Below are 12,942 nucleotides of genomic sequence, written 5' to 3'. Positions count from 1 at the left end.
AAAAAAAAAAAAAAAAAAAAAAAAAATCTAAAGCACTCTAAATTCACCTGAAAGAAACCTGCAGTTAAAACACACACATACACCAGAAATCAAATTTAGAATGCTAAGCATCTAGTTCATGCTTTAACTACTACCCTACATAAAATTGTGTCTGGTTCTAGTTTGGAAACACAACTACTTCATTTAACAAGCATTCTGTGATGCTTACTAGAGGTTACAGTCACAGAATGATTCATAAGTACTAAAGTGCAATTTAGGAAGTTTGCTTTAGATCAGACTGTCTTTTATTCAAAAAAAAAAACACGAATCAAAGCATAAATATTTTTTACGTTTATAAAATCAGTACTGCTGTCAAGGCAGCAGAGTACAATAAAACAATAGCACTAAACTGTAATTATTTCACTAAGCTCAGCCATAGTTTGGAAAAGTGCTGTTACTTGTTTTCTAAAGAAATTGAAGAATACTTTTGGCAACTAATTCACATGCTCTGACATATGTTAACAGTTCTTGAGTGATACACCTCCTAAATTACTACCAAATGCAAAGTTTTTAAGTGCCATACTTAGGAGCTAATTTTGATCTTGCATTTAAATCAAACAGAAAGCAGCAATAAACTTAAGAAGGTAAGTATCCTCAAATCACTAATTTTTTTTACAAACTGCCTAAAACAAGGATTCTTTGCTCTGAAACCAAATCAAAGCCTGTATGAGGGACAAGATGAGAACACATACACTACATTCCCATATTCCATCTTGTACAAGATACAGTTGCTTAAAATCTTGTCACCACAAAATACTGAATATTAAGTACCACAGGAAAATTATGAAGGGTGCTACTGAAATTACACAAGACAACAAGTTTAATCAAGTTTGAAACCAATGCCTTTCTGAGCTTTAAATATCACAGGTTTTTTAGCTCTTCAAATTCCTTGTAACAATGTTTTGAACAGATGAAAAAGAACAATTCCTTTTCACAGTTTTAGTCTGCATTTGGTAAACCCTTACCAGTTGGTTTAAACTACCTGGTAGCTCTGCCTGGTGTGTATTTGTAAGGTCTAGACATTCTTCTACAGAGCAGCCAAACATTGTTGTCTAGGTTACTATTTAACTGTGGAACCTGATAGAGCAGAGGTTGAAGGATTAACAGAATTTGCAGGGTTTATGGATACATGATTCCATCAACGGCAGAAAACTCATCCAAATCAATTCCTGGATATCTAAGAAGAATTTCATATGAGTTTCTATTGCATACTAGTTATCTCTAGAGTGCCATCTCATGTTTACATTTACATGCACACACTTATATATATATATATTAAGTAAAAGAGATGTATTTCATGTTCCTGCTGCTACATAAAAATAACTTGACAGATCTTGTTGCTTAAGTGTCATGCTGTCAGACATTTAGTAGTTTTTTTATACTTAAAAAGCACAGGATGTGTTATTTTTATTCCATTTAAGATGGCATAACAATGAGAGGAAGCAAGTCTAAAATAAGTTTGCCCTGTTTTCCAACATTCATTCTTGAAAACTAATATTTCAGTCTCAGTTAACATTTTAAACCTTTTCTCATCATCTCCAGCAAAACAAATATTTTGTTTGTAAATTTTGTAGCACCAGTTTAAGAAATTTAAGTTTATTACATCCCATTATCTATTAGAAAACAATATGTGCTTTTAACTGCAACCTTGACACAAGCTTCCACCAAAGAATGCACATATTTGAAACTTACACATAATCACCACTAACGCTCCTGGCAAATATAAAAATGGTCATTCCATTTCTAAGGGCTTTTTTCTGTGACTTCAAACAGAAAAAAACAAAAAAACCCACCCTCTTTCGGTGTCTTCATGCCTCCTTCGCAAGTGTGTTTTTTCCTTTAAACTTGATATGTGAATAATTTATCATGCCTTTCTCTTTCCTAATTCTCATATTAAGACTGCCTTGTCATGTGCACTATGCAATCACACGTAAGCAGGTCCATATAAATCACTAGAAACAATGCTTTGAGTTGCCCCAGTGACCACAAATGTTTAGAAAAATGCTCCCACAAACATGCTAGCAAGACCATGTTTTTCAGAGCATGGTTTGGAAAGCACAGACAGGAAAACCAGAAGAGGATACATATAAATGTTTTTACTATTTGATTTATCATTTCTTTCTGCTAAACCACCACCACAGTTTTATGTTGGTTTTTCACATCAGAAAAGAGAGGAGGGTTTAATAGTACTGTAGAGGGTAAATGATAAAGCAATAGGAATCAGAAGCAAGTACATTTTCAGGCTCTTAAGCTAGAGTGAAGCTAGCCCTGTAAATAAGCGTATTCTCCAATACTCTGCCTTTCTGTTGGGATCAGACAAACTGTGGATAGCTCACAAACGCAAAAGTTGCACTGATGCTCACATACACATCCTTTCTACTCCTTGTTACTCCTCTTCAAAAATTCATCTTTAATATTCTCCTCTAAACTTGACCACATACTTATAAATTTGCCTTTAGGCTAAATGCATTTAACGTGCCTCATGAATAACTAAGAAGCCTGACAAATACCCTCTACCAATTTTTTCTGGGTTAGATGAAAGAGTGGCTGTCCTTTCCTGTCCAGAAGCAGACATATGCGATCTGTGCAGCTCAAAGCATTAAACCAAAATGAAATCAAGAGTACTTTAACTTCATGCTCCATGCTCTGATCTCTACTGGCAGAGCTGGGCACACCTGTGGTTACCACCCTAGCTAGCAATGAGGTGATATTCTCCCATGAGAGTGCAGGGCACACTGCTGGGGGAACATTTTATGCGCCCATTGCTAACTTCAACAGTTCATCTGTCGGGTCTTTTGACTTCTCGAGGCCTCTCACGCACCTCTAAGACTCAAAAATCTCTCATCAAAATATGAAACTTGGGAATAAAACTTGCTCCAACTAAATTCCGTGGAAAAGTTTTTATGTAACCCTAATGTTTTGGCCATTTAATAGTTTCAAAAATAAAACTCAAGTTTGGACCAAACATGACAGGTTATAAACACTGATGTGTTTAAATATAAGTTTAGACAGGTATTTCTGGTCATTCAGCCTTTGCTTTTGGCTCAAAGAGCATGTTTGGGAGGCAGTTCATGGACTAGAAAAAATACTACTAGCCTACTAGAAAGTAAGGTGTTCTGGTACTTCTCATAGCAGAACACACCTAGACTACTGCATATGTATTAAACACACAGACTATAAACCCTAATTTAAAAGTATAAATCAAGCAGTATGCCAGAACTTTATTCTAGTTTGGGTTTTTTTTACAGTTTGATCAAACAAAAACATGAAGTATGCTCCTACTGAAGACAGCTTTAAACCTTAAACAGGCCCTGCTAAAACACAGGATCTACTGCAAGTAGCAGTAAACTCAAACCAACAGCAGTGCACAAGTAGCACATCAGGATTAACAATTTAGAGAGCAAAGAGAGGGAAGCACTATTTATTAGGTACTTCAAAAGACTGCCTTGTCGGCAGCATTACCAAAGTTAATACAAAATAGTTAATTTGCCTAAAAAACCTAAACCAGACTAAATTATTCAGATAAGCAGGAGGTCTTTGTAAGCTTCATTTAGCTTTTTAAAAAAAAAATAAAATAAGAGGGGCAAACTATAAGACATTCAACATTCCCAAAGGCACTAACTTGATTATGGGAAATCACTTTAGTGCTGTGGTCATCTCAGCACAATTCATAGGATAATGTGCCAAGAATAGTATGCAATTATAGATATTTTGCCAGGAAAATATCTTTTCTCACTTTTGAGAGCACACACTGCCTAAGATTTACTGACAAATGAGATGCTGAAAAATCCTGGCTCCAAAGTTGTTGGTGGGAGTGCAGCTGAAATAGGATTCTACCTGTGAAACACTTCATTCAACATCAGGATATAAAAAATCTGATATGGACTTTGCTTCCAAAACCACAGATCCTCATACAAGGTATTTTGTGTACTGGGTACAAACCCACATCTTCAGAAAGTGATCATGCACTTGTGCTCAAGAGGGTTTTGGTCAACAGACAGGGTGCAGTATTTCTTCCTTTCAAGCATGGGGATAAAACTCTGTGTGATACTACTTTTACCACAAGCAATGGAAGGACATGGCTGGACTCAGCTTTTGTAATAATAAATTGCCATTTTCTTAAGGAATAAAAAATTTGGAATTAGATCTTACAAAAAGTTAATTTTCTCATCAATTTACATCTGTCATTCAAATGCTAAAGGAGTCAAAATCTTAAACTGTTTTGTTCAAGAACTTTTGGTCTATTTAATGTGTCAGAATAAGATTCTATCCTTTTCACATCCTACTTTTTGACTTCATTCCCTTTTACTCTACATGTATAAATCAATCTCAGAATTACAGAAATCCTTTGCTCAGAATGATCAAAATCAACTCCAGCATAATACAATCAATCACTGATTAATGCTTTTTATATTAAAATCTATTGTAAATGACAGGTTTTGCAAAAAGAAACTTCTACAACTGCAAAACCTCCTTCAAATCAATGTAATCAACATAAAGAAATGCAAATATTTCATAGATATGATAACACAGATATGTTAATTATGCAATCTTTCTGAATATGTTCAACAACAATATATCCAGAAAAGAAGACAACAGAAATATTGAAAATGGAAAGATACACAGGAAAAAAATAATAAGTTAGCTGGATTTCCCTCTCCATTTTGCAGAAAGTAAGAGGAACAAGCACAATCTCTGTTCAATTGCTCTTATATCTCCCAGTTCCTTCATGTTCTCAACAGTCTTTCTCCACCTTCTTCGAAGTGAAATGAAATGCTACTGCCTTTCAATCCCTTGTTCAAGAAAGATCAGTCCCATACTACAACACTGGAAAATATAGACAATGAGGGTGAGGAATATATAAATACATAATATTTATATTTATTATAATAATATACATTATAAATTTATATATTCCTTACTCTACCCTATGCATTTTTAATATATATTTTAAAAACTAAGTATAAAATAAGATCTTCTGAGAGAAAAAACACTACAGAAGTTAAATGGGGAAGATACGCATTTTAATTTAAGGAACCTAAGAACCCATCCCCACACTCTTTACAGTTTTATAGCAATTATGCACAAGGTTTGCATAAACACTTCAAAATCATCAAAAGCTGTTTTATCAAAACAGCACTTAAGTTTTACATATGTTTCAACACAAATTAGTATTCAGAATTAAACAGCAAGTTGATAAAAAAAAAAAAGGATGTCAGCTGTCATTTTAAACTCTAACCAGATATACAGAAAATGGACGTAAAGGAAGGCAAAGACTGGGCCAAAGTGATAGTTTCTTTCCAAATACTTTTTGTAATTTAATTATCTTATTAATTCTCTCACTGCCCTAGACTCCTAGCTACTCATGATGAATTTTATCACCACCAGAAAGCTTGAATAATAATTATTATAGCAGTAATGGTATTGGAACCATGATGACAGGAGGATATTGCAAAGTAAGGACAACAGTAGTACACTGAATACTAGAGACAACAAAAAGACATGCGGATATAGCTGGGCTTCCCGCAGACACATTTGCAAACAATACCTCTATGGTAAAAATATGCTCTTAATTTATAGCCATAGAAAGCTAAACTACAGCAATTAATTAATTACTTTGGAACATACAGACACTCAATATGAAGCCAGATCCTGACATTCAAGGGCACATCCTGCAATAACACTGATGTCCCGATAGTCAGCATATTCCTGACAGAAAAACATACATATATGCCCAACATTACTGTTTCCATAAGTATTGAGAATTTATAGCAGTGAAGTGCCTGGACATAGCAACTACAATCAGCACTAGCAGTAATTTTAATGCAGGCAATTACTGATAGGAATGCCAAATGGAGGGACTGCAGTTCTCCAAAACTTAAAAGGTCAAGTGGAGAGGAGTTAAGGGATGAATAAAGAACCAACTGACCCAATTCCAGGAAGCAAAGAGGTTGGCTTTTCTCTACTAAGTGACTGAAGACTTCTTTGAATGCTGCCTTTCTCAAGATGCAGGGCTTTAAACACAACTTCTCAGTGCCACAAGTTTTTAGGGGAGTGGGCAAATCCAGCAGAATTGATGGGCTTGTGCATCACACAAAGCTAAGGGTTTGAGTAAGATACTGCCCACCCCCCATCTAGGTAGCGAGTAGGACAGATTGCAGTTAAGAGTTTGTACATATTTATGAAATGAGGCAGCCAACTGGCCAACTTTCAGATGCCTCTCTCAACACTGGACTCCTTTCACTCAGCCTTTTTTCTTTTTGGTTGAAAAAATAATGCAAATACACATAACAGTTCAGCTATTTTTCTACAGCATGGAACTTTCATTATGCTTGCTAGGCTAGTATTTCAGATATATAAACAGATAAATAGCACCACATTTGAAGCAAAGCACTTACCACTACTTTAATATTGCCTTGACAAGGTTTAAATACACTTCAGATAAGTGACAGAAACTACAGATTGCAAACAATTACATAAAAGGGCTCAATTTTGACCCAATTAAGTAAAAATACATGGAGGATTCCATATGTAAAAGCCACTTATTTCCTAAAGAGAAACAAGAATTTGGAGAAAGCCATTCATAATTGGAAGACAAGACAAGTCTGGCCAGAATAAGTCTGAGTGACTCATGGTTTCCAGTCAGTAGATATGGAAATGACTTGTTCATGAACTGTTCAAATGTCCCTAACTTCAACAGCCAGGGGCAATACAAAGCTATGTAAAAGGAGAATCCAGCTGCAAATATGTTTGTTTTCTGAAATAAGAAAGGAAAAAATATTCCTATGATTTATTTCATTTTAGATGTACATGATAAACAGGAAAGCAATGGTTTAACTTGCTATGCTAACTCCAAAGTTTAAGTAGTTTAGCAAGGGCTGTTTAGAGCTTTTTTTTTTTTTTTAAATATATATACATTTATTATGTGTTTATATACGTACACACACATATATAAAATGCACAACCAGTCAATTTTAATTTAGTGGAGCATTTGGGGATCTCTGGTTTTGTTAGGGTTGTGCTGTGTTTTAAAGCAGTTCTTTTGACAATAATCTCCAGGAGACCTACAAAAAGAGACATAGCAACTTTCAATCATTCACTTTCAAAGACACATTGCAGACATGAAGATTTTCATTACTTTGGGTATATGCTCATAAGTAGAAAATAGACAAGAAAAATCAAAGGAGCATTGGTATGGCATTATGCCATGTTGTCACTGTTTTAGTTGCTTTATCACAGAGTAAAAAAGGTATTAAAAGTAGCTTTTTCTCATTTCCAGTAGTGCTATCACCTTTCCTTTTACAGTGCCAAGAATATTACTGAAACCTGACAGGTATTTCATTATTGAAATAACCCAATCTCCCTTCTTATATAGAAAAACAATGATATGAATAAAGGACCTAGAACTCCTTTAAATGCTTTCTCCCAAGGTTCTCAGTCTTGAACTAATTCCCTGCTTCATAGCTACCATTACCAAATCTGCAATATTGCATTAATTCACAAAAAGGAGCATGGCACTTGCATTTCTTCAGCTGTCCAACAAGTCTTTCTATCCTAAACAGCTGATTGTAATCATGGCTCTTTTCCACAATTGCCATAGAGGATAGTATTGTAACCTTTGTGCTCTTCAACTTAAATTTGTGTGTTAAAAAGTAACATACATAGATATGTACTGGCCCAAACCTGACCTTATCCAATGGAGAATCTAGAAGGATGCAGCTTACCTGGTGACTACCTCATCCATCCCAGTCCATGGATGGAGACTGAAGGTGTACACTTTATCTGATTGAAGACCATTTCATCTCTCAGAACTGCCCTCAAAATACCTCTAACAAAAATATCCCCTTGTCAGATAACTCTTCAGAATAGCACCTGATATTAGACTCAAAGGCACAGCTCTCACCACATCCCTAACTCTCAAACCTACTTCAAACCTACTTCACTAGAAGCATGAGGCCCACAAACTAGGTATCACAATACTAAAATTTTTCACATGCAGCATTCCAGAAGAGGAAAGAAATTTTAAAAGGTTGTGCCTCTTATTTCCACAGTTCAAAATAGATGTTGGGGTGCCAGTGAAAAGGGGGGGGTGAGATCAAGCTTCAGAGCCTATTACCAAGTCTGACTGTCTTGGTGTGTGCTTGGGAACATGTACGGTTATTTATTCGTCAAAATTCAGACATTACCAATTTCATAGAAAATGCAACAGCAGCAGCTGCAACACTTACTCCAAAAAGTTATAAATAAATACAAAAATCACAAACTATAACATAATAAATACATAAAATTAATACAATTGCTCTATATCACACTTTTCAGTGGGAAGTACAAGCATAGTATGGGAGTAATTTAAAATTTATTCTGAAAGTGTCTGGAACAACCAGAGGCATGGTGAAGGGAAACAGCAAGGGGGAACTAAATGAAAAAGTATGATAGAACCAGCACGGCAAAGTGGAAGAATGTTTCACTGGCTAGAGATATACTGAGGAAGCAGCATTAAAACTCTCATTTCAGGAAACCCAGCACACAAGAAAACAGCTTCTGAAAGAATGCCTCAGGCTACTCAGTGTAAAATAATAACTATTGGGCAATGGAGCTATATTTAAAAGAAATGCTAGTAAATTATTTGCATAGCTGTGTGCAGTCAGAACTGCCAACATTCACAAACTACTCTTTATAAATGAATTTCAAGTATAAATAATATACTAAGGAACCATGCATGCTATATTATGAGAGACAATTTAAGAAGTTTTCTGAGGGATTTTCCAGACACATGCAACTGGCAGGCCTACTGACAGGAGATTTTTTTTTTTCCTAAATGAAGGAAGCATAAGATGACTATTATTTCAACATCCCAAATTAGTAGAAACTCTTATATTCCTGGAAAGATTTAATCACTGGGAAATTAAATCATTTAACTTCAATGGAACAGCGCTTTGTTAGGTATTTGCACAGTGCTTGGAAGGATACTATCCCAGCGAGGGCCACAGGCACCAGGAAACTACCTTAAGAAAAGGTATAATAATCTGGCAATCAATCATCAATTAAATTTTCTTCCCTGGGCTCAGGAAAAGAGCATTAGCCTTTCAAGTTATTAATGTATTTTCAAACAAAAAAGAATGTAAAAAGTAAAATATGAAGAATTTCTCTCAAATGACAGAAGTAAAGGTGCTGAATTAACAGATATGAGACATAAGTCTGTTTATATCACTTAGCAGAAGAAATACTCCCACAGTACAGCTAACCAGTGTTTCAACATGATTTGAAGCAACAATCTGAAATGGTAATAAAGTTGTTTAATCCTTGCCCTCTCTGTTATGGCATGTTACCCAGACATGGACAGTTTTCAAAATCTAACATGCAAGTAACGCTAAGCAGCTAGACAGTAGCAGTATTACTTCACTTCCACCCCACCAAAGAGTAATCATTTCCCACCTACTATCCTCACCTTCTCTGATCTACAAACTCTCCCTTGAATGAGGCACTGTCTTCTCCCACTCCCCTGCCTAAACTTTAAGTGCTTCTACTACTTGCTATTGTAGAATAAAATTAAACAGAAGAACTAGAACACACATAAACTTCCCTCCTCTTCCTTCTCCCCATTAATGCATTAAAAAATTTGGGGGAGGGAAGAGATGGATGGATTACTTCCAACTGGATCAGTTTTTTTGATCCAACTCACCACAAACAGTAACGGCAATGCAGGAGATGGCATGTTTAATAGTAGGTCAGCTTAAACCAGAGGCAGAGCTGCATTCACCAAGCTTCCAAAAACCAAAGGGGATGGTCAGACATTTCCGTTACAGAAATGATAGTGCAAACCTCAACATTTGCCTTTCACATGCAATAATCTCTATTAGGGCTGCGTGTTCCTAGAGCTAATGGGCAAGTACCTACACCAAGCTTAAATAAAAGCATTGAAGTTCTCACTGGCAACTAGGGACAGCTTAGTCTGGAGTAAATGCCAATTTGGCTGCCCTTACATGTAAATAATTGAAAATAATATGAAAGATTAATGTCTGGTATGTACAAGTCTCACCAAAAAAGTACTTGAAACTGGGTTCTGACTGAGCTCTGCTTGTGATCTCACCACTGTAAACTATTTGTAAAGAGCTTAAGAAGTCCAACAGCTGCAGAGAAGTTATTAATATTTTGATTTTTTTTAATTAGGGAATTATCTTTCATATGATGAAGAAACCCACAGGTTTACAAATACCTTTTTCAATTATATTAGGATCATAATAATCTCATCACAGAGGAAAAAAAAGCAGCAGCAGCATTTGTGATGGTCATTTGCTTCTATATCTCCTGCACTTCTCAACTTAAAAAAGGAAAGTTTGCCAGGGCGACTGAGTTTTACCTATATAAAGTCTTACAAGAAGAAAGAGGTTCCCCTTTTTTTTTTCCTTTCCCAGAAACATGCTCCATTTTCATGTTATAGGCAAGACATTTTAAGATGTTGAACTGAAATTACACCCCCCACCCCCAGTTGTTCAGTACAGGCTCAGGAGTTGCTCATATGTGAAGAAATCGGATAAAACCCTTTCTAACACCAAGTGTAGCTGATTATTATTATTAGAACTGCAAATAAGATTGCTATTTGCTATCAAATCTGAAGTAATTTGGCATTCCTAGTCAGCACCTAATTCTTCCAGCTACTTTCCAAGATGACAGTTTACCATATATCAACACAAATACATAGTGTAGTTCAAAACCCTGTGCCCAAACAACATGCAGTCTGACTTCTAACATAAAACATCCACTGAAACAACTGAAAGACCAAAAGAACTACTTTGTCATTACTATCAAATCACTGCCTTGTCACACACACACACACACACACTTGCACACACCTCATTCTTTTGGGGGGCAGGGAGAAAGACTGGAATTCAAGTGCACTAGGCCAGCTAATTACTTTGATTTGGAGAAAACCATTCTCCATATTACAGCACAGTAGAAACATCACCAACCACAATGGCAAAAAATTTTCTGTAATGAAACCTTAACATTTGCTAGTCATAAAATACACACCAAACAAAAAGGAAGACATTCAGACACCTAGAAGCTTTTTAACAAAGCATACCCTCATGTTAAAAAAGCAGAACCGGAGTCCAGAGCTCTTTCAGAAAGCCCTTTTCTGTTTTTCACTAGTAAGGTTTTCACTAGTAAGTTGCTAACAAAGCAAATCTTTCCACCATACTTTTAACAAACTTTGCAGTAGTTTATTCACCTTAAGAAACAACATCAGCAGAACACAGTAATTACATTCTTGTCCCAAAGTAATGGGACCTGTGTATTTTACTCCTCTAAATATGTAACTTAATCATGCCCACTATATATATATATATATATATATATATATATATATTAAGGAGGAAGAGGAAGTTGTACTAGCAAAATTCTTTATTCTCACATGCATTATGTTAATCTTTTCATGCCAGAAGGTAGATTTCCCTAAAGTAACATATACTATCAGCAACAGAGGCACTGAAGCCATGGGTACCAACCAGTTTAAAACAGATGGGTCCAAAATTCCATTGAACCTTGAGCACTACGTTAACACCTATGTGAATTATCTTTCAATTTAATTGATTTTCTTCTTCAAATTTTTGTTTACAGTTATTGAGACCCTGCAAAACTATTACCTCGATTATATTTTAATTGGTACAAACATTCGGTTGAAAAATAAGCAGAGTAAGTGCCTCCTGTAACTTAAGCAGTGAAGCATTGCCATTTTCAGGGTCCTAATCCCTAACATCCACTTCAGAGAGAGCAAAGTAGAAAAGAAATGCTGAGAAGTAAAATCCCAACGGCATTCATACAGCTGAACATTATGCTGACTCTGGCTCTGTTAGAAGCTCGTTGTTAAATTTCCCATGCCACTTAAAGTCTACTTCCAGTTTTAACACCAGTAGGAACATGGCATGGGCACTTTTCTTCCTAGAAACTTTAAGTGTTCATAGCCTAAATGTCTTAGTACAGTCAAGTAATACAAGAAAACAAATCAACAACATTTGTAAACCAGCCCCTGCACTTGTACACACCAGAAGTCTCAGTGCTGTTTTTACAACTCCTAGGCACCACAAACCAGGTTCAGAATGGTATTTTTCCTCATCCCTGAGATCCTTAAGTAATGTAAAATCTATAAAAATTCTGCAGCCTTATGTACAACAGACAAAGTAGTAAGATGTTATCTACCTGGCAGGTATTACTCTAAAAAGGTCTTTTTAAGGAAGAAATAGCAAAAGAAGTCTTATACGAGAGTTTTCAAGTTCATCATTATTCTAACAGCTCAGTGACAGTCTAGATCACTAACCACACTCAGTAACAGTAAAAAATAACATCTTACATTCAATGGGAGTAAAACAAATTACTCGTTTGTCATTACGAACGTCTGTAGCCTTTGGTTTTTTACACTGTGCTTTCCTTTACAGTGCCAAGCGTTAGTAGAACGTTTGAAGTAGGAGTTAAATGTGAAGAGGATGATGATAATTCGCTGCAGCAGCAGGCAGCAGAACTAGAGTCACTTTCGGCACCGCTACCGCTTCTCTACTCCCTTCCCAGGTGCCTGTCACAGGCGCACGCAGGCCAGCCGCTGCTCCTAATAGCTTTGAGCACTGCTGCTCTCTCAAGAAAACCCATTTAGACACACTACAGAAATATTTATCTTTCCAGCACCGATCTCTCCTAGGTCTCATGATCACGCAAAACACACATACAAATGAACTCAAAGGCCAAGGCTGCCGCCGCTGCTGTTGACAGCCCCTCTGCAGAGTCCCCAGACCATATCGATCCGGTCCTGTTCCGTTTCGGGCATGTAAACACGAGGAGCCGTACGGGAGAAGTAGCCGGCGGTGCGCGCCCCCCCACGCCCGCCCGCCCGGCCGGCCGGCACACCGAGGC

At 36.4% G+C, this 12,942-nt stretch overlaps 1 protein-coding gene across 1 annotated transcript in view; it reads left to right on the top strand.

The window, feature by feature from the left end:
- The first annotated feature begins 10,054 nt into the window (after positions 1-10,054).
- Positions 10,055-12,942, top strand: part of SELENOF (selenoprotein F) — a 29,756-nt gene continuing 26,868 nt past the window's right edge. Inside the window, exons 1-3 of the mRNA XM_026853921.1 lie at positions 10,055-10,061; positions 11,659-11,733; positions 12,474-12,603. Of these exons, the coding sequence (XP_026709722.1) occupies positions 10,055-10,061; positions 11,659-11,733; positions 12,474-12,603 (212 nt within the window). The remainder of the gene's footprint in view (positions 10,062-11,658; positions 11,734-12,473; positions 12,604-12,942) is intronic.

Source organism: Athene cunicularia (assembly GCF_003259725.1).
Source record: "Athene cunicularia isolate RWA chromosome 8 unlocalized genomic scaffold, athCun1 chr8_part1, whole genome shotgun sequence".
Taxonomy (NCBI): domain Eukaryota; kingdom Metazoa; phylum Chordata; class Aves; order Strigiformes; family Strigidae; genus Athene; species Athene cunicularia.
The sequence above is the reverse complement of the archived record's forward strand: the minus strand, read 5'-3'. Positions and strand labels throughout refer to the sequence as shown.